This window comes from Ceratotherium simum, chromosome 7 (genome assembly GCF_057802395.1).
Source record: "Ceratotherium simum simum isolate JZ-2026a chromosome 7, ASM5780239v1, whole genome shotgun sequence".
NCBI classification, from domain to species: Eukaryota; Metazoa; Chordata; class Mammalia; order Perissodactyla; family Rhinocerotidae; genus Ceratotherium; species Ceratotherium simum.
The window spans coordinates 20,299,078-20,326,335 of NC_141906.1; the positions used below are offsets into that span (position 1 = coordinate 20,299,078).

A 27,258-nucleotide genomic window follows, 5' to 3' on the forward strand; every position below is an offset into this window, starting at 1 on the left:
GGGAAGCAGTTTTTTGGATTGACCAGGTTATATCTCCTACCTGGGAGACGACTTGCCACGTGAGCAGTTGAGGAGCGTGGGGGTCAGGATTGGACAAGCTGCTCGCCGTTCCCACGACGCAAACGCAACTTAAGAGGGTTATCAGTCTTTTCCACCTTCCAGAGATCTGCTGCATTCTGGGGTGCCTTCTTTACGTGTGTGGCGTGAATCCAAGAGGTTATACCGTCCACCTTGACTGCTGTGGGCGTAGTGAGGAGCACCACGTAGGGCCCCTTCCAACGTGGCTCTAATGACCCCGTCCGATGTCGTCTCACAAGGACAGAGTCCCCAACCTGGAATTGGTGCGAGATGAGCAGATCACCAGGCTGGTAGGCCTCTTTTAGCTGGTTCCAGATGTCGCGCCTGACGGCCTCGAGTGCTTTCAAGCAGGCTGACAAAGGTATAGAAGGTATAATGTCAGGGTCATGTATCCCTATTTGTGCCAAAGGGGGAGGGGTTCCATAGAGGATTTCAAAGGGTGTAAGTTTTAAGGGTCCCTGTGGGGTGTTCCGGGCGTGGAACAGGGCAAAGGGCAGGAGGGCTGTCCAGTCACTATCGCCGGTCTCTATGGACAATTTAGTTAGGGTCTCTTTAATTGTTCTATTCATCCTTTCTACCTGGCCTGAGCTCTGGGGTCTATAAGCACAATGTAATTTCCAATTGATCCCCAGTTGACTGGCCAGTCCCTGACTTACCTGGGCAACGAATGCAGGACCATTGTCAGATCCAATTACCTTTGGGATCCCGAATCTCGGGAGGATTTCTTCCAATGTCTTCTTGGCTACTACAGAGGCAGTCTCTTTTCGGGTGGGGAAAGCCTCTACCCATCCCGAGAAGGTATCTACAAATACTAGAAGATATTTATTTCCATACCGGGCCGGTTTGATTTCAGTAAAGTCTATCTCCCAAAAGCTTCCGGGCCTGTCTCCCCGGAGTCTATGTCCAGTGCGGTATTTGGTAACTGCAGCATTTGTGAGCGCAAGCTCTACAATCCTTATAAATTTCTTCAGCTGCCTTTCTCAAATCTGGTACCTGGTACGGGGAGGCCTCAATAATTTTAATTAGTTTCTGAGGGCTCAAGTGGGTTAGCCGATGTAGATGTGATAGATATTCTCGCCCCTCTGCAACGGAAAGGTCTTTCTCTTCTTTAGTTAGTTCCCCACCGGAGACAGTTTTGTTGACCTTAGCTCCCTGGAGAGTCAGGACCATAGGTCCTAGTGCCGCCCGCTTGGCTTCCAAATCTGCTAAGCGGTTCCCTTGAGCTATGGGGTCGGTGCCTTTCTGATGACCTGGGCAATGGATGATTGCCACCTTTTTAGGCAAATGTATAGCCTCTAGGAGGCCCAGAATCTCTTTTTTATTTTTGATATCTTTTCCGGCCGAGGTAAGCAGCCCTCTTTGTTTATAAATAGCCCCATGAACATGGGCAGTAGCAAAGGCATACTGGCTGTCCGTGTATATATTCACAGTCTTACTCTCAGCTAACCTTAACGCCTGTGTCAGGGCGATAAGCTCAGCCTTTTGTGCAGAAGTCCCTTCCGGCAAGCTGCTTGCCCACAGAGTCTTTTTCCCGTCTACCACAGCAGCCCCAGCCATCCTCTTACCTTCTGCCATAAAGCTGCTGCCGTCGGTGTACCAATTAGGGGCCCCAGCCCATGGCTTATCCGGCAGATCGGGTCGGGTCCCCGTTTCTGATGCCAAGATGTCGCCGCATTGGTGAACAGGTATTTCATCATCCGCTTCGGGCAGTAGTGTGGCCGGGTTTAAGATGGCCGGTGGGGCAAAGGTAATTCTCTCAGTTAGGAGCAGACTTTGGTAGTGAGTCATCCGGGCGTTAGTCATCCATCGATCTGGAGGCTGTCTGATAATGCTTTCTAAGGCATGGGGGGCTACTACGGTTATCTGTTGGCCCAGAGTTAACTTATCTGCATCTTTCACCAGCTGGGCAGTGGTGGCGATCGCCCTTAAGCAGGAGGGCCATCCACTGGCTACCGGATCCAGTTTTTTTGGTAGATATGCGACTGGGCGCTTCCAGGGCCCAAGGGCTTGAGTTAGGACTCCCCGGGCGATTCCCTTTCTTTCATCTACATACAAGGTGAAGGGCTTGGTCAAATCTGGTAGGGCCAACGCGGGTGCCTCTAATAATGCCCGTTTTAGAGTCTCAAAAGCCTTCTGGTGCTCTAGAGTCCAGACAAAGTTCCCACTTTCCTTAGTCAATGGGTACAGTGGAGCAGCCAGGGTAGCAAACCCAGGGATCCACAATCGGCAGAAGCCGGCTGTCCCCAGGAATTCCCTTACCTGGCGAGCGGAGGTTGGGGCCGGAATCTGGGTCACAGTCTTTTTCCGTGCGTCGGTTAACCACCTTTGGCCGTCCTTTAGTGTGTAGCCTAAGTAGACTACTTTTTCCTGGCACAACTGTGCCTTTTTTTTCGACGCCCGGTATCCCAACTCACCCAACTCGGCCAGGAGGCGCTTGGTCCCTTCTTCACAGTCTCCCGGGGCTTCCGCCGCCAACAGTAGATCATCTACATACTGTAAAAGAGTCACTTGAGGGTTTTTAACCCTATAATCAGTCAAGTCCCTGTGGAGGGCTTCATCAAACAGGGTAGGGGAGTTTTTAAAACCTTGAGGTAGTCTCGTCCAAGTCAGTTGTCCAACGATCCCCATATCAGGGTCGCGCCACTCGAAAGCAAAAAGTAATTGGCTTTTTGGGTGAAGCCGTAGACAGAAGAATGCATCTTTCAGGTCCAAGACAGTGTACCATTTTCGTGATGGGGGGAGGGAGCTGAGTAGGTTATATGGGTTTGGCACGGTAGGGTGTAAATCCTGCACTCTTTTATTTATCTCTCTCAAATCCTGGACCGGCCTATAATCATTAGTTCCAGGCTTTTTTACAGGCAGGAGGGGGGTGTTCCAAGGAGACTGGCAAGGAACCAGGATTCCTTGTTGGAGCAGCCTCTGGATATGGGGGCGGATTCCTTCTCTGGCCTCTTTTCTTATTGGGTATTGACGCACCCTTATCGGGAGGGCTCCGGCCTTAAGATCTATCACGACTGGGGGAATTCTCGTAGCCGTCCCTAGTCCCCCGGTTTCAGCCCATGCCGTTGGAAATTCGATCAGCCACTTATCGGTATTGAGCCGAGCTCTAGGCTTAGGCTGCTGATGGAGCCGATATTCTTCCTCTAGCTCCAGGGCCAATATCATGGTGGTAGGTGCGGACCAGGATACTGTAGGCCGAGGTTGAGCAAAATCTATTTGAGCTTTCAGTTTGGTTAAAAGGTCTCGACCTAGCAACGGGGTCGGGCATTCAGGAATCACTAGGAAGGAATGGGACACCCTTCCTTTCCCCAAGTCCGCTGTCCGGGAAGTAGTCCATGAGTATTGTTTCTGCCCAGTGGCTCCAACAACCAGAGTCTTTTTAGTTTTTAATTTCCCCAAAGGTTGCTTCAGTACTGAATATTCAGCCCCAGTATCAATCAGAAAACTCATAGGGGTCCCCTCAACAGTTAGGGTTACCCTAGGCTCGGGAGGGCCCGGGCCCCGTCCCCGCTATTCTTCGTCCTCTCCTAAAGACAACACCTTGGGTGTGGCCCTTTTCTTGGGGCATTCCCTTGCCCAGTGTCCTCTCTCCTTACAATAGGCACATTGGTCCTTGTCCAAGGGTTGCTGTCTGCGTGAGCCTGGTCGTGGGGCGTTGCCCAGGTTCCCTGACTGTCTGTGATCTGGCCCTGTCGCTTTTATCACTGCGGCCAGTATTTTAGTTAGATTTTTTTCTCGTCTCCTGTCTCTCCTGTCTTCCCTCTCCTCAGCCTCCCTTCTCTCTCTCTCTCGCTTTTCCTCTTCACTCTCCCTTTTATGATACACCTTTTCAGCCTCCTTTATTACGTCCCGCAGGTCGTAGTCTTGCAGCCCCTCTAGCCTTTGCAATCTCCTCTTTATATCTGGGGCTGACTGTCCAATAAAGGCCATAATGACAGAGGCCTTCTGCCCTTCCGAGGACGGATCAAAGGGCGTGTACCTGCGGTAAGCCTCCATCAATCGTTCTAGAAAAACGGAGGGGGGTTCAGTGGGTCCTTGCTGAATCTCTCTTACCTTAGCCAAATTGGTGGGCCGCCTTGCGGCTCCCCGGAGACCCGCCACTAGAGCCTGGCGGTAAGCGGACAGCGACCCCCTACCTTCAGCCGTGTTATAGTCCCAGTTGGGTCGGTTGTGCGGAAACCCTTCTTCCGCCTCAGCTATCGTTGCCGGCTGCCCGTTGGTGCCTCGGATGTTCTTTCTTGCTTCCTGTGTGATTCTTTCTCTCTCCTCCGTGGTGAAGAGCGCCTGTAAGAGCGGTTGACAGTCATCCCAAGTGGGCTGATGGGAAAACATTAGGGACTCTATCAGGGCGGTTAATCCGGCGGGGTTTTCTGAAAAGGGGGGATGGTTATTTTTCCAGTTATACAGGTCTGAGGAAGAGAAAGGCCAGTACTGGAGGGGTGACAGCTGGTTGGGCCCCGCAGGAGCTCCATACTCTCTTAGCGGGAGCGCCACCGTGGTATCAGGCCCGTCCGGAGTGGCTCCGCGGCGGCTTCGGGTTCCAGCGGAGGGACCCGAGCCAGTCGCCCTCCGTCCTGATTGCGATCCTGGAGCTGGGGGGGGTAAGGGGGAGGCGAGAAAGGGGGCCATTCGGGAGGAGGCTCAATCTCAGGGTAGAGCCCCGGGAGGCCGAAGGGTCTCCGACTCCGCTGTTCGAGTTGATTTCGATTTCTTTCGTGTCTCCGCATCTTGTAGCGCCAGGACTCGGGGGCCTAGTTTTTCCGCTTTTACCCATGGCTTAACCCACGGGAGTGGGTTCTGCACTAGATCCTGCCACACTGTAATATATGGTCGTTGGTCAGGATGGGACCCCGGTCTCTCCTGGAAAACAATAGCCCTCACCGCGAGAATAACAGTTAGATTAAACGTCCCCTCAGGGGGCCAACCCACATTGAGGGAGGGCCACTCAGAGGTGCAAAAGTCTGCCAACGCCTTTTTTTATTTCTACCGACAAATCGTGCGCTCTCGCTCTCACTTCAGTCCAGTGGTCTAAGGTCAAAGAGAGGGGGGTCGTCATAGTCTGTCCCATCCCGTCAAATGAGGTCCACGTAACGAACAAAAACAGAACAATGAACACCAAAAACACAGCAAGACATAAACAACTTTGCCCGGTTGGTGTCTCTACAAGCCAACCGAAGGCGGTTTCAGACGGGAGGGGTTTTCGTGTCCTCCCTGGGAAAAAGAGTGCCGTTTCTTTTTCCACCTGAAAGGGGGTGGTCAGGCTTTCCTGACTCCCCTTGTCCCTTGGGGCGTCCCCCAGGGTTGCAGCCTGCAGTTCCCAGCACGTCTGCCACTGCAGCCGCTCGGCCCTCACGGCCCGAAGCGGCGGCTGCCCAGATACGGAAACCAAAACAATGCTTCGCGGCGCCGCACACACTCACACACCCAGTCACTCAGGCTTACCTCCAAGGGGTCTTCGAAGTCTGGGGTGACCGCGCAGATCCCGGACGAGCCCCCAAATGTAGGATCCCAAAAAGGGAACCCCAACTCCAGCCTCGGGAAGGCGCGGACCCACAGACACAGAAGACCGAGCTTGATGCAAACGCAAGAGGTAAGAGGTTTATTAAGCGGAGCTCCGGGTCGACACATATCTCTCGCAGGAGACAGAGGAGTCGACCCCGAACCTTAAGGGGCAAGCTCTTTTATAGGATTCGGAAGCGTAAAGCGGGAAAAGGTTGGCGCGGTCTTACATGATTGGCTAATTTAAAACATTTAAACAGTTACATTTTATGGCGCGAATTGCTATGGCGCGAAGCAATTATCAGGTTACACACACGCGTCCCCATCTGGACCCCCTCCACCCCGACCCTCCCAAACTTATCCCTCTGGAGCACTCTCTTGTTCTCAATTTTCCCCGAACAGTTTAGGGCGAGTCTTCTATGAATAGAGTCAGTCAGGATCGATAAACGTTCCCCCTTATACCAGGAATCCTTAGGGTGTGGAGGTGCCTGTCTCTAAGGTATTAACTTTTAAATTTTTAATATAATTTACTTCCTTCACCTGGAAGTAGGTGGCTAAAGTGAATAGAAATGAAAGTCTAAGGTTTTTTTTGTTTTTTGTTTTTTTTTTGCTGAGGAAGATTCCCCATGAGCTAACATTTGTGTGGTCTTCCTCTATTCTTTAGTATGTGGGCTGCCAGCACAGCATGACCACTAACAGAGTGGTGTTGGTCCACACCCAGGAACCAAACCCGGGCCACCAAAGCGGAGCGTGCCAAACTTAACCACTAGGCCACCGGGGCTGGCCTTGGAAGTCTAAGAATTTTGAGGCTGGATAGATCATCCAAATGGATGATGAATCTTTTAGGATTATGAAGAAGTTTACTGTAAGCTTGGTCTCAGTCTTCAGTGAATGGGAGGAAGTACTGAAAGTGGTTAGAGATAGTGAGTGAGAGTGTGTAGCTTGAATGGTAGCAGAGTTGCAGAGCATAAGCCTTAGAGAATGAGCTTTTTTACAAAATTGGTAGTGGTGTTTCTTCTACCTACAAACATGCTTTCTGTGTGTGTCTTTTTTAAGGGTCAATTCTTTGTATTTTATAGTTATGTTAGTTGTTTAAATTTATACTTGATACTACCAGTTTTGATTATTAATAATTAAAAAAAATTTGAAATAAAATTTATTTCCAACAATATTACAATAAGTTCTTGTGACCTTAAAAAACTTATTAGAGTCCCTGTAAACTTACGTCCTCAGGAGAAATGAGTCTTTTGCTTCCTTCCTGGTGGGATCAAGTAGGTCTAGAAAACATTTAATGTTGAACGGGTGGATTAGATGACCAGTAAAAGTCATTCCTGAGATCTCGTAAATGTAGGAAGATTTTGATTTCCAGAAGGTTTTTATATGAAAGTAATAAGAGAAATAGGGAGCTACTACAGGGGCATTAAGGTTAAGTTAGGATTTTTCAGGATGGATATATGCATATTAGAAGTAAAAGAAAAGGTGCTTGTTAAGAGGGAAGAATTGAAGACATTGGGTGAATGGAGAAGAGAGAATTCTGAAAGCAAGATCGGTAAGGAAGTGTGTTGGCATTAAAGCAAAGATAAGGGGAAAGGGGCAAGGGAAGATAATTTCATGAACAGATCTTGAGGTAGAGACTGGAGAGCTCACTAAAGTGTGGAGGCAGTGTCATTGGTTGAGAACAGGGGAAGGTAGAATTAAAGGCTTGAAGACACTTGAAATAGCCCTTTTGGAGAGTACGTAAAAGGATTATTGTTTGCGAGTGATAACCTTGATTGAAGAAAGAAAAGCATGTGAACTTGTAGCCCGAGGGAGTATGATGATCTGACTTTTTCCAATAGTACCTTTGGCCTGGGAGGAGGTTGGAAAGCAGCTAATGAATGGGATAATTCAGGTTAGGAATTAGTATGATGGAAGATTTGGAGGTTAATGAATGTGTAAAGTACTGTTGTGGGTAGCTCTAAATGCTAAATCACACATGTGTCTAATGCAACCAGAAGGAGGCACATTATAAATATGTATGCTACACATTTAGATGTAGAATTATTATTAAAACAAAATTTTTAACTTTTTTCTCTGTTTAGAACTCTAAGTGAATTGTATGCTAGTCTCTGGATTGATTAGAATTATACTCAAGAAGAATTGTTGAATCATAATAGCCAACACACTTCTATTTATCAGTTTGTGTGAAAGAAAGGAGAGCTTCAAACTTGAATGTTACTTAGTTTTATTGCATTCTTATCAGTTGTTTTCTTGTGTTACTGTTGAACACAAAGCTTGGAAAAGTTTGCCTAATTTTAGAGAGTGAAGAAAATAGGTATCAAGTTAAACCCAGAGCTTAATTTTGTGCAAATGTCTATATATTTCATCATCCAACTGTAAGACAACAAGTAGCAGTCAGATGTGTACTCAAGGAACACTCAGGGTAGTGTTCTGTAGTCCAGTTAAAGGTTGTCCAACACCTTTCTCCCCTCTGACCCCTTAGTTAGGACTGGTGAATTAATAATGAGAAGAGAAATATTACAGTTTAATTTTAGAGCTAGCATCCTAAATGTCATATTTAATTTTTAACTTAAGAGGACTGTATTACCTTTTGAGGTCTTTAAAAATATATTTAGCCACAGTACAAGTTAACAGTCTATAAACTCTTCTCATCTTTCAGTCTTCAGCTAAATTTCTACCTGCTCTGAAAATCTTGCCTCCATCACTCCAGCCCAGTAATCTTGCTTTCCTATACACTCAAAGCCCCTTTGTCTCTTCCTTGGGAGTCTAGCTAATGGTGCTGTCAGTTTCTTAGGAGCAGAGATTGAGCAAAACATTTTGTACCTGATTGATGCTCAGCAGATAGTCCTAAGCAACTCTATATTTGATTGCCTACCTTGCATAGTAGAAGTCCTAAAGAGAAGTTCCAAGATGGGGTGGGGGGGATCAGCCCTTTATTCTTAGCAGTAGTTCTTGTGTCCACAAGTATCTACAGGATGAAAAACAAAAAACTAATGGTTTTGAAGAGTTTAAAAGATAACCATAATGTTAAATTATTTGTGTTAGTCCTTTTGTTACTCTGGATCTGATTCTAGCAGGGAAGTAAGTGAAAAGTGAGGGCTGGGCAAGTTAATTCCAGGTAGATTTAAAAGTAGCATACTGGGCCGGCCCCGTGGCTTAGCGGTTAAGTGCGTGCACTCCGCTGCCGGCGGCCCGGGTTCGGATCCCGGGTGCGCACCAAGGCACCACTCCTCCAGCCATGCTGAGGCCGTGTCCCACATACAGCAACTAGAAGGATGTGCAGCTATGACAGACAACTATGTACTGGGGCTTTGGGGGAAAAATAAATAAATAAAATCTTTAAAAGTAGCATACTTTTTTTTTTCTTTTTTGTGAGGAAGATTAGCCCTGAGCTAACATCCATGCCAATCCACCTGTTTTTTTTGCTGAGGAAGACTGGCCCTGGGCTAACATCTGTGTCCATCTTCCTTCACTTTATATGGGACGCTGCCACAGCATGGCCTGACAAGCGGTGCATGGGTGCGTGCCTGGGATCTGAACCCAGGCTGCCAGCAGTGGAGCGTGTGCAAAAAGTAGCATACCTTTAAGAAGTAATAGGCCTCTAGAAATATTATACAGACTATTGATGTGTTAACATGTCTTTGCTTTGATTCAGCCTTTATAAGACTATGCCAAAAAACCCCTCAATATTTATATATTACCCTTATTCCTTTTCCAGTAGAGTATCTCTTTATTTAATAAAGTAGGAAAATAACCATTTTAGCTTATGAGAACAGTTTGTGTTTAAATAGGTTCTCTATTTAGAAACTAAACTACATTTTTGGTTGAATTGGTTTTAGTGCACACTGATATTTTTATAATTTTTGGCTGATTGCTCTTTTTCTTTTTAGAGTGAGTGCATGTGATTTATTAAGTCCTCAAGATATGCATTGAATTAGATATCATAATCAGGGCAAAGATATGGACAATTAGGCATTTGTTATCATAAGATTCTGCAGAGACCTTTTCAGATTTGACGCACCTCAGATGTTTAAAGTCTCTGTTTAATTCTCTGTGCTACAAAAAAGCATACATGCAAATGCATCAGTGGATTAATGGACTAGAGTATTAAGTGGCAGGCATACCTGGTTTATTACTCCATTGAAGGCATCTTTTGTTTTGTATTATTTTCTGATCCCATTTCTTCCTGCAATAAATTTAAAAGTATGATATGAGCAAATAAGTTTCTATTTGTGACTTGGTTTTTGAAGTAAAGACCTTTTTGAGATTAAGATGAAACATAAAGTTAAAATGATAGGGACTAGTTGGGAGGTTAGGCTGATTATTGATATGTTTAAATTACAGAAAATTGGAAAAGATAAATGTTTTTAACTTTAGTGTTCACGTACTAGAACTTGATAAATCTAATATTGTCTTTTAGAAAGTCTGCTGTAATGACCAAGTAAGAATAATTTGTACTGGGCTGGCCCCATGGCTTAGTGGTTAAGTCCGCGTGCTCCACTGCTGGCAGCCCGGGTTCGGATCCCGGGTGTGCACCGACGCACCGCTCCTCCGGCCATGCTGAGGCCTCGTCCCACATGCAGCAACTAGAAGGATGTGCAGCTATGACATACAACTATCTACTGGGGCTTTGGGGGAAAAAATAAATAAATAAAATTTTTAAAAAAAAAAAAGAATAATTTGTACTTAGTATATCATAGCACTAACCTAAGCAATTTGTGATTCAGCAAAAATTATGAGTTGATTGTAAATGGATATTAATATGCTTTGGAGATATACTTCACACTATTTGGTTGCTTAGGATTCTTTTTTTTTTTAATAGATAGTGCACCCTCCTTCTTTGGGCCTCTATTTACTTGCTTATAAAATAGGCAGAGTGGGCCAGATTGTTGCCTCTTAAACTTTAATGTGCATGCACACATCACCTGAGTATCTTATTAAAATGCAGATTCTGATTTAGTAGTTCTGGGATGTTGGCCTGAGACTCTGCACTTCTAGCAAAGCTCCCTGATGTTGCTGATTCATGTAGTTCAGAGAACACATTTTGAGTAGCAAGCGGCTAGATGGTTTCTACTGCTCTATGTTCAACATAGAATTTGGCAAAATCTTACTAATTCACTTGTAACATATATCAGACTCATAATGAGACAAGGGATACAGTGAAGTTTATCTTTTATTTAGTTGAAGCTTTTTGGTTGAAAGGAACAGAAATAAGTTTAAACCAGCACAAATAAAAAGCGAGGTTGTTCTAAGAAGAAGAAAGACAGTCTCACTGGCTCCATGAGCAAGAAGTGAATTACAGCCAGACTTCAAGGGAAGTGGAAAGTTAGAAATCAACAAGTAGGGCCGGCTCCGTGGCTTAGCGGTTAAGTGCGCGCGCTCTGATGCTGGCGGCCTGGGTTCGGATCCCAGGCACGCCCCAAGGCACCACTTCTCCGTCCAACCCGAGGCCGAGTCCCACGTACAGCAACTAGAAGGATGTGAACCTATGACATACAACTATCTACTGGGGCTTTGGGGGGAAAAAAATGAATAAATAAAATCTAAAAAAAAAAAAAAAAAAAAAAAGAAATCAACAAGTAGGCTAGCTATGGCTCCCATTTCTGTTCTCTGGGTTTCTCTTCCAACCTCCTCTCTTACATTTTCTGGTACATGTTATTGACTGTGGCCTTCACTGTTTGACCTTTCACCCTCAAGACCCACTATCCCTTGACAACAGTATCTCTTTTTCTTAGTGAATTCTGAAGAGAAAATTTGGTCAGCCAGTAATGATTGTTTCTGCTTGGGTCAGGTGTCCAACCTTGGGCGAGTCAGCCTTCTATGTTTGGGAGGGTAGAGTGTTGGAATCACTCAATAAGAATAGGGCCAATGAGATTAGCCCCTTGGGGGGAAGGGCAACATGGGAAAGGTGCTAGTCCCAGAGAAGGAGGGTGCTAGTAGAGCAGGCAGTGACACCTGTCTAATACGTCTTTATAAATGTTCACGAAGAAGGATTTGCTAAATTCGTAAATAGAGGAGGGGCAGTCCTATACTTTTGTTTAGGATGCTTCATAAAAGCATGTATGGAAGTTATATAGGCAGTCGTTAGGGGAGGGGCATAGTGGTAGATCCATTCTCAGAGAATGAAAAATAATAAATCTTAATTATAGTATACATATATATTTTTAATCCCCTGAGTGTTATCAGCATATACACGGGATGTGTGTATATGGTAAATGTAGGCCATAAAAACTGAGCCACTCCCTCCTACCTATTCCCCAGTGAGCACTATTAAGTTGTCTTGGCCTCCCCACGATTGCTGCCTGGTAAATACAGCCCTGCTCATTCTTCTGCTTGCTGTTTTCTGGATCTCATTCCATACTTTTATCTTGCATATAATTTTTTTAGATGACACTAAGATTACCTTTTGAGAGAATGGAAACAAATTCTACCATTCTTGGAGTCACAGACAGAGCCACCCAAAACATTTGAGGTTCAACTATATTCTGAAGCCCTTGGTATAAAGAGAAAGTATAACATTTGCCAGTTGCATTAGTGAATCTCTGGGTTCTTATGACAGTTGAAGTAATTGCCAAATTACTTTGTTTTTCCTAAGAAGCCAGTCTGTCTGTGCTGTCAGCTCCCAATAGAGATATATAAAATTGAAAGTCAGTGATAGCATTTAGAGCAATGCCCTTTTTTCTGCTTTGGCTTATCAGCGAATCAATGCTACAAATTCTGGTGTTCTGTTTTTTCATGCTTCTGAAATGGATATGTCCCCCAAAAGTAATATGCCTGGTTAATAAATGTCAAATACAATAGTTCTTAAAATTTTATGTTACAGTGTTTTGGGCAAAAGTGTGAACAATTTTTTGGGAGGATAGCCTTTAAGGAAATTGTTTGCTGGCTTGGAATACTGTCTTCCTTTATATTTATCTTAATTATAGCTTTTTTCTTTCTTTCTTTCAGAAAAAGCCTGTGCAGAAGCTGGGTCAGCAAGAATGTCGCTTCTTATATTGGTGTGCATTTTCTTATCTGCAGCTTTTGTTATGTTTTTGGTATATCAAAATTTTCCACAGCTTAGTGAGTAAGTATACTGAAAGAAACTGAAAATGTCTAGACATTTATAGAGATCAAAGTAGATTAAAAGTTAAACTAATTTTAAGCAACAGAACTGTCACAGTGACTGTGTATCAGCTCTCATAGGTTATAGCAAGTCCAGATTGACACTGCTGTTTCAAAACTTCTTTCTAAATATGCCTCTTGATTTTCTGTGCAGGGTTTCCCTAGCACTGTTTCTCTAATTAAGGCCTCATCTTTCTAATGGCTTTCAAAAATATAACCATGTTAAGAAATACATTTTTATATCATGATCCTGCATACATGTGCCCCCTCTCTCTCCCCGCCTCACTTGCATACATGTATACCTATAAAACTAAGTTAAAGTTTCATGAAATGGGTGGTGGTCTCTGATATTTTCTAAACTATTCTATTTATTTCATTTTATTTTTTAATGCTGGGAGTGACCAAGTAAATTTATTTTACAGTCCATAATAGATACTGACTTGCAGTTTGAAAAACACTGATGCTCTTCTCTGCTTTTCCCCCTTTTTCCATCCGTTTTCTCCCTTCCCACTTTTCCTTGTGATCAAGTTTTGTCTGCTTCTATTTATCCATTTCCTTCCCCACCACATCTCTGTCTCCTAGCTGTTTTTCTCTTCCCTGTTTTATGGAAATGATATGGTCTGAATAGGTACTTTTCACAGTGAAACAGACCTTATAAAAGACTTGTATATCTAGTACACGTCCATAGTTTCTTAAGCAAAACCTTAGGGATAAAATGTGTTTCAGGATTTAGAATTTTTCCATTTTGGAAAGGTAACATGGAATAAATACTGTGTATTATGGAGTACCTCTAGCAGGATCTGGGGCAGCATCCCATAATCAAATATAGTAACATTTTTACAGAAAAACCTGCATCGTTAAAGATTATAAATAGCTTTGTATAATTGTGGGTCAATTTTTGCTGGCAAATTATAAAGAACTTTTGGGTTTCAGAGGTTTTTGAATTTTAGGGAAGAGATTATGGACCTGAAACATACTTTAAGAGGGCAAAATATCCCAGGGTTATTTAACCACAGTAATACCACCCTTGTGTAATCATAGATTGCATAAGGGACTACTAAAATGTGGTTAAACTTTCAACCAGGGCCAGCCTGATGTGGTAATGGATAACTGTGAAATGTGATTTCAAGGTATCTGAAAGTTCCTTTTCCTCTAAATGCCTTTCATTAACAATTCCTTATGCTTGAAATTTTATAGTTAAACTTATTTTTATTTTAGTGCTTCTATTTCTTACCTTAATGTAAATGCCTTTGGGAGGATAGCATGCTATATTTTTCTGTTAATATTAGTATGATTGAATTTTAGATCCTTTCTGGTTTTGATCAAGGAATAAGAAGTAAGAGCTGACTGAAAGAGGGAAAGAATATAATGTAGGTTATAGTCTTTGCTCCCAATCTGCTCTAAGAATGGTAACATCACTTGTATATAATAATGTGCTATTATTATATAAACCTTTTATATTCTGCTTATTTCTTTCTTTGTGTGTGTATGCATGCATTCATGCACACTCCTATCAAGAATTTTTTTAGTTTTTAAATTTATAAATGCGAAAACTCAGTTTACTTGCTATTTTTATAGGACGTAAGCAGCATTCTGTCATTGTTCTGCAAGGTCAGTTAAATTTTATCAGATAAACAAATGGGCATGATATACATTAAACACAAAGGTGACTATTTGAGACTTTTATAAGCAAGAAGTCATTCAGTTCCAAACAAAGCACCAAATTTAAAGTAAAATTAATAGAAAGGGGAAAATGTTTAAGTTTTTATCTGAACTTTGACCTGGGATATTCCAGAAAAGATGTGAACTGTAAATTCATTAAACTTTTTGCTTAATTTCAGTTGTAATTGGTTATCGACTTTAGCTTATCATGAGGATTACCCAAAATGATGTTAAATATGTTTTAAATATGCTAATGTTGGTGGTTCATTTCTTAATTCAGAATTTACACTAATGTTGGAGCAAATGCTTTTAGCCTTTAGTTTGAATCATCTGGAACTTTCGTATATAGATTACATGTCTCATGAAATTATATTAAAGCATTAAAAAACAAATAATTTGTAGACTTTTGAACTTAAAAATTGTGAATTTATACTTAGTATATTACAAATCAAGGCGTCAAATCATTTTGGATAAAACTTCATGTTTTGAACTTGACTTTGATATTAATTATCTTGGCAAATTTCTGCTTTAAAATTTTTTACTTTAATTTTATTTCTTTAGAGAAGAAAGAGTGAATATGAAGGTTCCCAGAGATATGGATGATGCCAAGGCTCTAGGAAAAGTTTTATCCAAATATAAGGACACCTTTTATGTACAAGTACTTGTAGCTTATTTTGCTACATATATTTTGTATCCTTTTAACTGAAAAATGTTTTTTCTAGTTTTGTTCAAGAAAGAGGTTTTAGAAGGTCTGCTATTCAGTTATGCATAACTATTTTTCCTTTTAAAAATCATTAATGCAGTGTAACAATATTAAATAAAATATTGAAAGATGAGAATGGAAAAAATTTTCATGTTAACCCTGTCTCTTCAACTCAATTATGATTTCTGAATATTTATTACCAATTCTTTTGTATTCTGCTTATTTCACTTATCATAAACATTTTCCTTTCCTCTGCATTATTGAGAATAATTATTTTATCTATTTTATTTAATTTATGATTATCTTATTAGTTGATTGTTTTAATTTAATTTAAATAATTATTTTGAATTAATAGTCACCATACCATAATTTTAAAAGTTTCCTTTAGATTTGAAGCTATAATTTGTATTTAATTTTTTGCTTTTCTAGACGTTGTGTTATGTATGAATCTTTTTGTTCATGATTTTTTTCTTCCTTGTAATTGTTTTCTATGTCAAAAATCCTGAAGATAATTAGTCATTCAAAGGATGTGAATTTTTTTATAGTTCTTAGTATGTATTTCTTTGTTTTATAGAAATATATGTTATATTTTAACTAGTCAGGAAAATAGCTTTGTTCTTTCTACATATTTTCATACTGCTTATGCTACTGGTGATTAATCTTCCAATTTGTGGACTTTAATTTCTGCTTTTTGTATCTTTTGTTCTAACCTAACCTGTTTTTCAAATCTTATCAGTTAATGAAAGACATTATCTCTTGATGTTGTGAAGGTAATCATCCTTGTTTTTAAAAGGCAAATTACTTTGTTAATTCTCTCAAACTATTTCCACTCTTGCTTCCTCTTTTATTTCCTGAATTTCTTTTGGTTTGTTGGACTTTTCAAGTGAAACTTTTTCTTGTAAAATTGAATCGCATTTTTTTACTTGCACTTATATTGGATTAGATACTATATATTTAACATATATATATATGTTCCTCCAGTTACCCGCTTATACAAATGTTTTGAGTATATACTTAAACACACTGGACCAATTACTCTTATCATAAGCAATTTAGTCACAAGTACCTTTACAAAAGATTTTGCTGCTCATACAAACATTGCTCCTTTACCAAGCTGGTGAGGATACACATTTGTTTAGGTAGCGTGCTTTATGTAGGCACTTTGTCATTATCCTCTCTATTTATTATTAGAAAAATTCACATTTGGGGAAAATTTGGAGAATAATTATTATGCACTTATCTTTTGACAGGTCATTTGGAGCAGCTGTTTGTAAAGTAATTTAATTGTTTGTAAACTGTTTTAAGAAATCCATAACTGTTGCCTTTTTTTACTAATTACATTTTGTCACTTAACTGTGAAAACTATTGTGGTAGGCTTATAGGTTATTTTGCCTTTATAAACTTTAACCATAAATTAAATTATTTTCCCAAAATAAGAATCAAACTTGGTTCATTTGGCTTTTCATTGGCCTTTCATTTGGCTTTTATAACATTTTTGTAATCGTTTTGTGAGCAAGGCATATAGTTTCTATTTACTTTGGAAAGTCATCTTTTTTGCCCCATTTTGCCCCCCAGCTTTGAGAGGGATACATGGCTGAGGGATAAAGGGCATGCCCACCTATAGGGCCAATCAGCCAGTTAGCATAAATGAATCTTGACCATCTGTGGGTAATAAATGCTATGGCCTAGTTGTCCATATGCAAATTAGTAGAAAAGAATAAACTGCCTATAGAAAGTGAATTGAAAGTATAGGACTGGGTTTATTGTTACAAAATAGGTTTGGTTTAAATTTTTCAATTTTAAATAAATTATTGGTTAATATTATTGTCCATTCAGCAGGTTTTATAGCATATCATTACTGTTTGCATAATAATTAAGTAATTGTAACGATTTTGCATGTTTTAGTTTTTTGTTTTTTTTTTTTTGGTGAGGAAGATCAGCCCTGAGCTAACATCCATGCTAATCCTCCTCTTTTTGCTGAGGAAGACCAGCTCTGAGCTAACATCTATTGCCAACCCTCCTCCTTTTTTTTCCCCCCAAAGCCCTAGTAGATAGTTGTATGTCATAGTTGCACATCCTTCTAGTTGCTGTATGTGGGATGCGGCCTCAGCATGGCCGGAGAAGCGGTGTGTTGGTGCACATCCGGGGTCCAAACCCGGGCTGCCAGTAGCGGAGCGCGCACACTTAACCGCTAAGCCACCTGGCCGGCCCAATTTTTTTGTGTGTGTGTGAGAGGAAGATCGGCCCTGAGCTAACATCTGCTAATCCTCTTCTTTTTGCTGAGGAAGACTGGCCCTGGGCTAACATCCGTGCCCATCTTCCTCCACTTTATATGGGACTCCGCCACAGCATGGCTTGCCAAGTGGTGCGTCGGTGTGCACCTGAGATCTGACCTGCGAACCCTGGGCCGCTGCAGCGGAGCACGCACACTTAACCGCTTGCGCCACCAGGCCATCCCCATGTTTTAGATTTTTTATAACATAACTTAAGTCCATTTTTTAAATAATTTTCTGTTTATCTACACTTGTGAATCTTAAGCTCTGAGTGTTAAAAAGGGACTTTTTTTTAATTGAGGTCATAATAGTTTATAACATTGTGAAATTTAAGTTGTACATTATTATTTGTCAGTCACCATATATATGTGCCCCTTTACCTCTTATGCCCACCCCCCAACCCCCTTCCCCTCTGTTAACCACTAATCTGTTCTGTTTGTCCATTTGTTTGTTTATCTTCCACATACAAGTGAAATCATGCAGTGTTTGTCTTTCTCTGTCTGGCTTATTTCGCTTAACATCACACCCTCAAGGTCCATCCATGTTGTTGCAAATGGGACAATTTTGTCTTTTTTTATGGCTGAGTAGTATTCCATTGTGTCTATATACCACATCTTTATCCATTCATCAATTGATGGGCACTTGGGTTGCTTTGTCATCTTGACTATTGTGAATAATGCTGCAATGAACATAGGGGTGCATAAGTCTCTTTGAATTGTTGATTTCAAGTTCTTTGGATAAATACCCAGTAGTGGGATTGCTGGGTCGTATGGTATTTCTATTTTTAATTTTTTGAGAACTCTCCATACTGTTTTCCATAGTGGCTGCACCAGTTTGCATTCCCACCAGCAGTGTATGAGGGTTCCCTTTTCTCCACATTCTCTCCAACATTTGTTATTTTTTGTCTTGTTAATTATACCCTTCTGATGGGCATAAGGTGATATCTCATTGTAGTTTTGATTTGCATTTCCCTAATGATTAGTGATATTGAACATCTATTCATGTGCCTGTTGGCCATCTGTATATCTTCTTTGGAAAAATGTTTATTCATATCCTCTGCCCATTTTTTGATTAGGTTGTGTGTTTTTTTGTTGTTGAGTTGTATGAGTTCTTTATATATTGTGGAGATTAACCCCTTGTCGGATATATGATAAAAAGGTATTTTTTCCAACTCAGTGAACGAAAGAGAAAGACTTTATCTTAGGGCATATAACTAGTACAGTGCTGATTAATAGAAATATAATGTGAACCACATGTAATTTTTAATTTTTCTGATTGGCACATTAGAATAAGTAAAAAGAAGCACCTGAAATTAATTGTAATAAAACATTTTACTTGACCCAGTATATCAAAAATATTATTTCAACATGTAATCAACATAAAAATTATTAATGAGATATTTTACATTCTTTTTTTCATACTAAGTTTTTGAAATGTGTGTATTTTATACTTAAAGCACATCTCAATGCAGACTAGGCACATTTCCATGTCTCCTTAGCACATGTGGCTATTGGCTGCTGTATTCAACAGTGCAGTACTAGTACTTTCATTGGTAATACCTAACTTCAAACTCTTGTGTATAAATTACTTTCTACATTACAGTTATTTATTTTAACGCTAGCATTCATTCATTTAACCAGTTTTTTTAAAGTACTAATTATATACTAAGTACAAATGTAGTGTTTTGAGCATTCAAAAGCAGAACAACTATTTCTGTCTGGAATAACGGGGAATTATAGGTAGAGATATGGCACAGTCATCCTGGACAGAGAAAATCTAGAGCAGAGCTTACAAGTGCAGGACATGTTTAGGAAGTGATTGGTAGTCCAGTTTAGTTGGCGTACAGGGTGTGAAAAGGGGCGGATTGAGAAATAAGTTCAGGAAGATAGGCTAGACGCTGCACTCAGATTGTAGAGGACTTTGAGTACCAGGCTAAGGAATTTAGAATATTCATTTGACATTGGGTAGTCATTGAGGACTTTGGAGCTATGGATGACATTAAAAGTGTCAACATCATCTCTTGTTTGTTTCCCTAAGGCTAAAATCTTAGAGTAACTTAAAAATTTCTTTTATTATAGAAAATTTAAGACAAACACAAAAGTACAGAAAATTGTATAATGAACAACTATATACCCATCACCCAGCATCAACAGTTATCAATATTATGCCAGTCTTGTTCTTGGAAGTTATCTTTGACTTCGTATTTTTGGCTTTTTAGAGAAAAAAAGAATAGATAGAGGACTCAGTTTGGAGTAGGGAAAGGAGGATAACATTTACTTTGATTTAGGACATGCTCAGTTTTAAATACTCAAATAGAAGTATCCATACCCAAATGTAGATCAATAGGGGACTGGTTGAATAAACCATGATAAATCTAAAAACGGGAGTACTATGTAGCTGTTAAAAAGAATGAGAAGTATCTCTCTATGCAGTTAAGGCTTTACCTCCAGGATATATGGTTAAGTGAAAAGAGCAGGTGCAGAATCATGTAAGTGTTCTATGTTTTATCTAAGAAGGGGAGGATATGAGTACACACATAAACATACAGATTTTTTGTTATATTTTTTAAAAAGAAAAGATATCTTTAAAAACACAAAATGTTTACCTATGGAGAGAGATGAAATAGGGGTGGAAGTGAAACTTCTCTCGATATACTTCATTGTGTACATTTGACTTTAGAACCAAGTAAATATTTCACATAATTATAAAACCAATGAAATCAAAATGAAAAAAGAAACCAGAATTTAAAAAATCTAAAGCAACCTCACACCCATTAGTATCGTTTCTGTCAAAAAAACAGAAAATAACAAGTGTTGACGAGGATATGGAGAAATTAAAACCCACATGCACTGTTGATAGGAATGGAAAATGGTGCAGCTGTTGTGGAAAACAGTATGGTCTTTCCTTAAAAAATTAAAAATAGAATTACCATATGGTTCAGCAGTCCCACTTCTGGGTATATACCCAAAAGAACTGAAAGCAGGGTCTTGAAGGGATACTTGCGCACACATGTTCATGGAAGCATTATTCAGAATAGCGAAAAGGTGGACAACCCAAGTGTCCTTTAATGTTGAATGGATAAACAAAACGTAATATATACATACAATAGAATATTATTCAGCCTTAAATAGGAAGGGTATTCTGACACATGCTACAACATGGGTGAACCTTGAGGACATTATGCTAAGCAAAATAAGCCAGTCACAAAAAAATGTGCTGTGTGATTCCATTTATATGAAGTACCTAGAATGGTCCAATTCATAGAGACTGAAAGTAGAAGGATGGTTGTCAGGGGCTGGGGAGAGGAAGGAATGGGGAGTGTTTTTTAATGGATATAGAGTTTCAGTTTTGTGAGAGAAAAAGAGTTCTGGAGACTGGTTGCATAGCAGTGTGAAAGAACTTAATGCTACTGAACTGTACACTTAAAAATGGCTAAAATGGTAAATTTTCTGGTTTATATTTTACCAAAATTTTTTAAAATTAAAAAAAAATCTAAAGCAAAATGAAATGATGAATTTAACAGTGTATTGAGTTGGTGAGGGTTTGACTATCTAGAGGAATTATTTCAGATTGTTTTCTTGAAGACAGTGATTTGACTGTGCATCCCTCCTTGGATAAATCTTAAGGACAAATGATTTGAAAGAAATCTTAAACTATTTTCAGTTATTATATTGTTAGTAATATTGTTCTGAAATTTTTAAATATTAAACAAGTTTTAGAATATGGGGGGCCAGCCCTGTGGCTTAGCGGTTAAGTGTGTGCGCTCCGCTACTGGCAGCCCAGGTTCGGATCCCGGGCGCGCACCGACACAGCACTTGTCTGGCCATTCTGAGGCGGCGTCCCACATACAGCAACTAGAAGGATGTGCAACTATGACATACAACTATCTACTGGGGCTTTGGGGAGAAAAAGGGAAACAAAGGAGGAGGATTGGCAATAGATGTTAGCTCAGGGTCGGCCTTCCTCAGCGAAAAGAGGATTGGCGTGGATTAGCTCAGGGCTGATCTTCCTCACCAAAAAAAAAAAAGTTTTAGAATAATACTAATGTATGTGTTTTATATAATATATATTTAATAGTATGTAAAGCAAATAGGTAATTATGTTTATAACGTTAAGAACCAAGATTTTTAAGTGTAAGAGAAAAGAAATACAAATCTAAACAGAGCTGGAAAGTTAAGCTCAAATTCCATTCCCATGCAGAAGGAAGTATGGCTTTGTTAACACTTACTACAAGGTAAAGGTCAGAGGATGTATTAAACCACTCTAAGGGATACAACAGGCAAAATTCAAAAAGTGGTGAATTTTACAAATGACCCGGTTTCTTCAACAAATAAATTGCAAGAAAAAAAAGGAACTTAAGTGATATAGTGAGCCAATACCATGTGTAGACCTTTTCTTGATCCTGATTTGAACAAACCAGCTGTCAAAGAAAAAAATTATGAGGCATTTGGGAAATCTGAACACAGACTAAATAGATATTTATGATAGTAAGGAATTATAGTTAATCTCTTGATGTATGGCAATAGTATTATAGTTATGTTAAAAAGAAAAGGAATCCTTATCTTTTTAAAGGTATTAAAATAGTTGCATATGAAATGGTATGTGTGGGATTTGCTTCAAAATAATCCAGTGTAGGGAATATAGACGAAACAAGATTGACTGTATGTTAATTGTTGAAGCTGTGTATGGGTATCTAGGGCATCATAATACTACTAGTTTCTCTACTTTCATATGTGTTTGAAACTTTCCATAATAAGGTTCTAAAGAGCCCTGAAATAAATAAAATTTATTTTTAATTAATTTTTTTTAATGGAGGCCTCCAGTAGACAGATGTAACATTTGAGACTGGTATTTGACTGGAAAAGTTGAACGAGAGAGAGAGAATTCAGTATATATGGCCATATACTTGAAGCCATGTGTATTTCCATATACGTGGAATTGCTGAATTTATCAAAGGAAAGGGAGAGGAGAGTGTGGCTAACAGAATCTCAGAGAAATCCCAGATTTAAGAGTGAGGAGAATGGCCAGCCCCGTTGCTTAGAGGTTAAGTGCGTGCGCTCCGGTGCTGGCGGCCCGGGTTCGCATCCCGGGCGCGCACCGACGCACCACTTCTCCGGCCATGCTGAGGCCGTGTCCCATATACAGCAACTAGAAGGATGTGCAGCTATGACATACAACTATCTATTGGGCTTTGGGGGAATAAATAAATAAATAAAATTATTAAAAAAAAAAAGTGAGGAGAAGAAAAAAACTAGAGAAGGAATGAGCTGTAATGTAGAAGAAAAGTACGGTTCGCTGGAGCTGAGTTTCACGCCAGAGGATGTCTAATCCCAGGCAGGGATCACTAAAAATGACTGCTGAGAACAAGTCAGTACTTTTGGCTAGGAAGAAGTTTCAGTAGAGTGGTGGGTGGATAAGTCGGGTTGCATACCTTGGTCAAGGAAAGGAGACCTTGGATAGGATACCTTGGTCAAGGAAAGCCTAGGTTTTCTTTAGTTTACAGGCATCTGAGTGGTTTTATACAGAAGGGGTCCCTGAAAAAGAGCAAGAAATTGAGGATGAAAGAATCCAGGAGGAAGAAGGAGGAGATTGAAATGAAAACATGAGTAAAGCGGGAACTAGAGAAAAGAGGGGGAGAATGGGTGAAGATAGAGATTTTAAAGTAGGAAGGAGAGATGTTGAGGGAATTCCCTCAGTTGGACTGACTTGTAAGTGAATATGTTAGGGGTGAAAAAGAGGTCCAGGCCAAAACTGGGAACTGGAAGGAAGTAGAAAAAAGCATAATTCTGTTTTACAAATAAAATTTGTGATTTTTGCTATATTTTATAAGCCCTATCCTTTTTTTAATGAGTAGTGAGTTGAGGTAAATGTCCATAAGTTAGAAATAAGTAATTATTGTACCCTATATGTACCTAGATTTCCATAGAAATCATGTTTACTGAAAACATCTGGGAGTAAATCCGATGCTTTAGAGAAGCATATTGTTTGAAAGATTGCTCAAGACTTTTTTGTTCTCTTTTTTCTTTTTGTTCTTTTTTTCCCCCAAACTGCCCAGTTCCTCTCTATCCTGGTACATGTTTGTTTTTCTTTTAGTAACACACTCTTATTAGCATTGTATTTATGATGTTAGTAAATGGGTAACTTAGAATTAAAGGCATTACAACTGAGGAGTCATGTTTTTTAAACTTTTGGATATAATTTTACTGTATTTTTTAATACTGGAATATGGGTATAATCTTATTAACATGATAACTTCTGTATTGATACTTTTTTCTGAAATGTTGGATTTGTCTTTTAAAAATTGCATTTAATTATGTTTTAATCCTTAACTTAGAAGTTAACAGCTTGCAAACATTTGCTATTCCGGGCTCTATATTTCTCAGTATACTCTCAGGGTTTCTTTATCCCTTTCCGCTAGCCTTATTTCTTGTTTGTTTGGTAAGTATATAAAGTGAAATTGGGAGACTAGAAAAAAAATAGCTTTAAATAGAATGATGAGGATGATAATGGCATCCTAGTCCCAATAGTCCATGTAAACATAAACTCAGTTTTAAGAGGCATTTAATGTTAAAGTAGTATCTAAGTCCCTCCATAAGGAGATGTTATAGTTTGTTTGTTTTTCTAGAACAGGGGTATCATAGACTTAATTGCATTGATAGGCTCTGTTTTAGCCTTTCCTTCCTGTCGTGTTTTGTAATTCAAATAGTCCAAGAGTATTGGTGGGCACAAGGAGTTAAGTCCTGGGGCTGGAGGTGAGGGTTTCAAGCATAGCAACTGAAAAAAAAAATTGGCTCTTGAAGTTTTTATTCTTAGGCTAAAGGTTAACATTAACTATTTGGATATAGTCACTAGGTTTAATGACAAGTGCCAGTTTGATTTAGCTGGTCTCATTTTAGTTATAATTTGGTCTGACAAAGGACTAGATCTAATGGGTTCTTGTTCTCTGCACAAGAGATGTCATGCACAGTATCCTCCCCACACACCAATAGAAGTAAACTAGTTGAGCTTTTCCTTAGGTGAATAAATCCATGTGAATAAGATGAAAAAATACAAAATGCTTCTTGTTATTTTCTAGTGTTCTGGACTCGGTGCCTCATTCTGCTATATGCTCTCCTATTTAGTTGGGAGGCCAGTTGTATACAAATACCTAACAGAGAAAGCAGTAAAATGGTCACAGCAGGTAAACATGTATTTTTAAATTATTTCATGTAATTGTTTGGCTAATTGGGAGGTCAGTGTATAGTCCCTACATAAATTAACTCAGACTCAGGGCTTAAATAATAATCTTTTGATCAAAATAAAATCAAGTGGTAGGCAAATAATGAATGTTAATCATTTCAAATATGAATTTTTTGTGCCTGTAACAGTAATTTTAATTCTTCATTCCTAGTAAGTTCAATCAGAGCAAAGAAGTCAAAGTGTCAATGTCAAAGGCATCCACGTATTTAGACCCCTCACCTGTTTTGTGTTGATGTGGTGTGCTGTCAGTGGGTCACTGAAAAACTTGCATCAGCCAACTCCTTTAATGTATTTCATCAGTGGGCACAACTGTTATCTTCAGTCAGGATCCCTGCAAAGACTAGCAATGAAAAATTATGCACTACTACACAGAAAGATCTAGCATAGTATTGCTAAGAAAATCCTATTTTTATAAAAAATCAGAAGAAACAGACTGTTAAATCTCAGAGGAATTTTAGAAATCATCCTGCCTTACCCCTTTCTTTTACATATTAGGAAATGAAGAGAAACTAAGCATTTTGCCCAAAATCACAGTCATTATTTGTAAAGCAAGATCTAGGGAGTATAAACTATAATCAGTGCTTTTATTTAATCTGCAAATATTTCCATATACTTGTTTAATCTTGTTTATCAATAATAAATGAGTTCATTTATGTGATTTATATTGTAATAACATAAAATAAAGGTTATCTGAATTTTTTAAAGTTGGAGTCTGGGTTTATTTTATTTTATTTTTTTTCTGTGAGGAGATCAGCCCTGTGCTAACATCTACCAATCCTCCTCTTTGTTTTGCTGAGGAAGACTGACCCTGGGCTAACATCTGTGCCCATCTTCCTCCACTTTATATGGGATGCCGCCACAGCATGGCTTGCCAAGCAGTGTGTCGGTGCGCGCCTGGGATCTGAACCGGTGAACCCCGGGCCGCCGCAGTGGAGTGCGCACACTTAACCGCTTGCGCCACCGGGCCGACCCCTGGAGTCTGGGTTTATTGATATGCTATACTAGCCCTTTACATTGTGGGAGGTTAAAGACATTAAAAAGTTGGTCGCTTGATGTGTATCTTTTATCTAGTTATAAGTTTATTTTTGCCATTTTAGGTTTAAAATGTGGTTAAGCCATATTACCCAGGCTGATGTAGAACCATCTTTAGTAGTGTAACGTTAAGCTATCAGCACAATTTAAAAAACTCTCACTGGGGGCCGGCCCCGTGGCTTGGCGGTTAAGTGCGCGCGCTCCGCTGCTGGCGGCCCGGGTTCGGATCCCGGGCGAGCACCGACGCACCGCTTCTCCGGCCATGATGAGGCCGCGTCCCACATGCAGCAACTAGAATGGATGTGCAACTACGACATACAACTATCTACTGGGGCTTTGGGGGAAAAATAAATAAATAAAATCTTTTAAAAAAATAAATAAATAAATAAAATAAAAATAAAAAACTCTCATCTCATGTTATTTAGCTCTGGTAATGAGCATTTGTTAGGTAGTTCATTGTCATTTTCAAGCTCCTTTTTTGATAATTTCCGTTGGGTAAACTCTGAACTATCAGGGATGCGACTTTGAAATAAGATATTTTATATTAAGCAACTTATTTTCAAGATCGGCCTTATCTTGATCCTAATTCATTTCTTTCTTATGACAGGTTGAACGTCATAGAGAACATCTCATTAACTACATTATATTTTTGAGAATAACACCGTTTCTGCCTAATTGGTTTATTAATATTACGTCTCCTGTGATAAACGTGCCATTGAAAGTTTTTTTTATTGGCACTTTTCTAGGTAAGGTCTCTGGTTCACACTGTGTTAGAACTCATTGTGTACACATCTAACAGTGTCCAGCTGGGCTGGATTTCGTGCTTTTTGCAGACATGCCAGCACCATATATAACTCTTGGGCCTAGAGTCTGGTCTTTGTAAGTAGATGCTCAGAAATGTTTGTTCAGTACAATACTGATTTAAGTATTTTTGTTTTGCTTCTTTTAAAGCAACGTACATTCTATTGGATATTTTTTTAATCGTATAGGATTATGGCTGTTTATTTGTTTAGATACCAACAAAATGAGCGTATTCCTCATGTATTGAGTGTCTGTTAAATTAAAGCTTAAGTTAATACTTACAAGAATAGATCGTTTTGGAAAGAATAATAAAAATCAGTTTTTGATTGCTCCTCTTAAAATAATTTGTTGACATACTTAAAAAACTTAGCAGGGGTAATTTTGGAATTTTTAAAATGATGTTACATTCATGGAATCAGAAGAGAGAATTTTTGTCCCTAGCTCCTTATTTTACAGTTGAAGTACCTAGAGATTTAGTTAATTTCAGCTTTGGCTAAAGTAATTTTTCCTATTCTGGTTTTTAATGAAATGTGGTTGTTATGCCTATGCTCTTGTATAAACTTCTCTTTTTACTCATATTTTGAGTACCTTTCTATTTGTTTCCACTTCATTTTTATTTTAAGTATATTCTATTAAAGGTGAATGACGATTTGCTCAATCTTCTTGTTGAACATTTAGGTTGTTTCCAGATTTTTAGTGTTATGATGCTTTGATGAACATTCATGAGACTAGATGTTTGCTCATATACATTAGTATTTCCTAAAATTGAAATGGCTGGATCAGAGGACATTCCATCCTTTTTTAAGGCTGTTGATAAGTGTTGTAAAATTGTTTTCTGGAAACTTTTCTTGGGTTTTTAAATTCATT

At 39.5% G+C, this 27,258-nt stretch overlaps 1 protein-coding gene across 1 annotated transcript in view; it reads left to right on the top strand.

Moving 5' to 3' along the window:
* Positions 1-27,258, top strand: part of TMEM41B (transmembrane protein 41B) — a 37,100-nt gene that overhangs the window by 7,919 nt on the left and 1,923 nt on the right. The window contains exons 2-6 of the mRNA XM_004418418.3: positions 12,526-12,643; positions 14,905-15,033; positions 23,664-23,757; positions 24,395-24,499; positions 26,198-26,336. Coding sequence (XP_004418475.1) covers positions 12,526-12,643; positions 14,905-15,033; positions 23,664-23,757; positions 24,395-24,499; positions 26,198-26,336 — 585 coding nt within the window. The remainder of the gene's footprint in view (positions 1-12,525; positions 12,644-14,904; positions 15,034-23,663; positions 23,758-24,394; positions 24,500-26,197; positions 26,337-27,258) is intronic.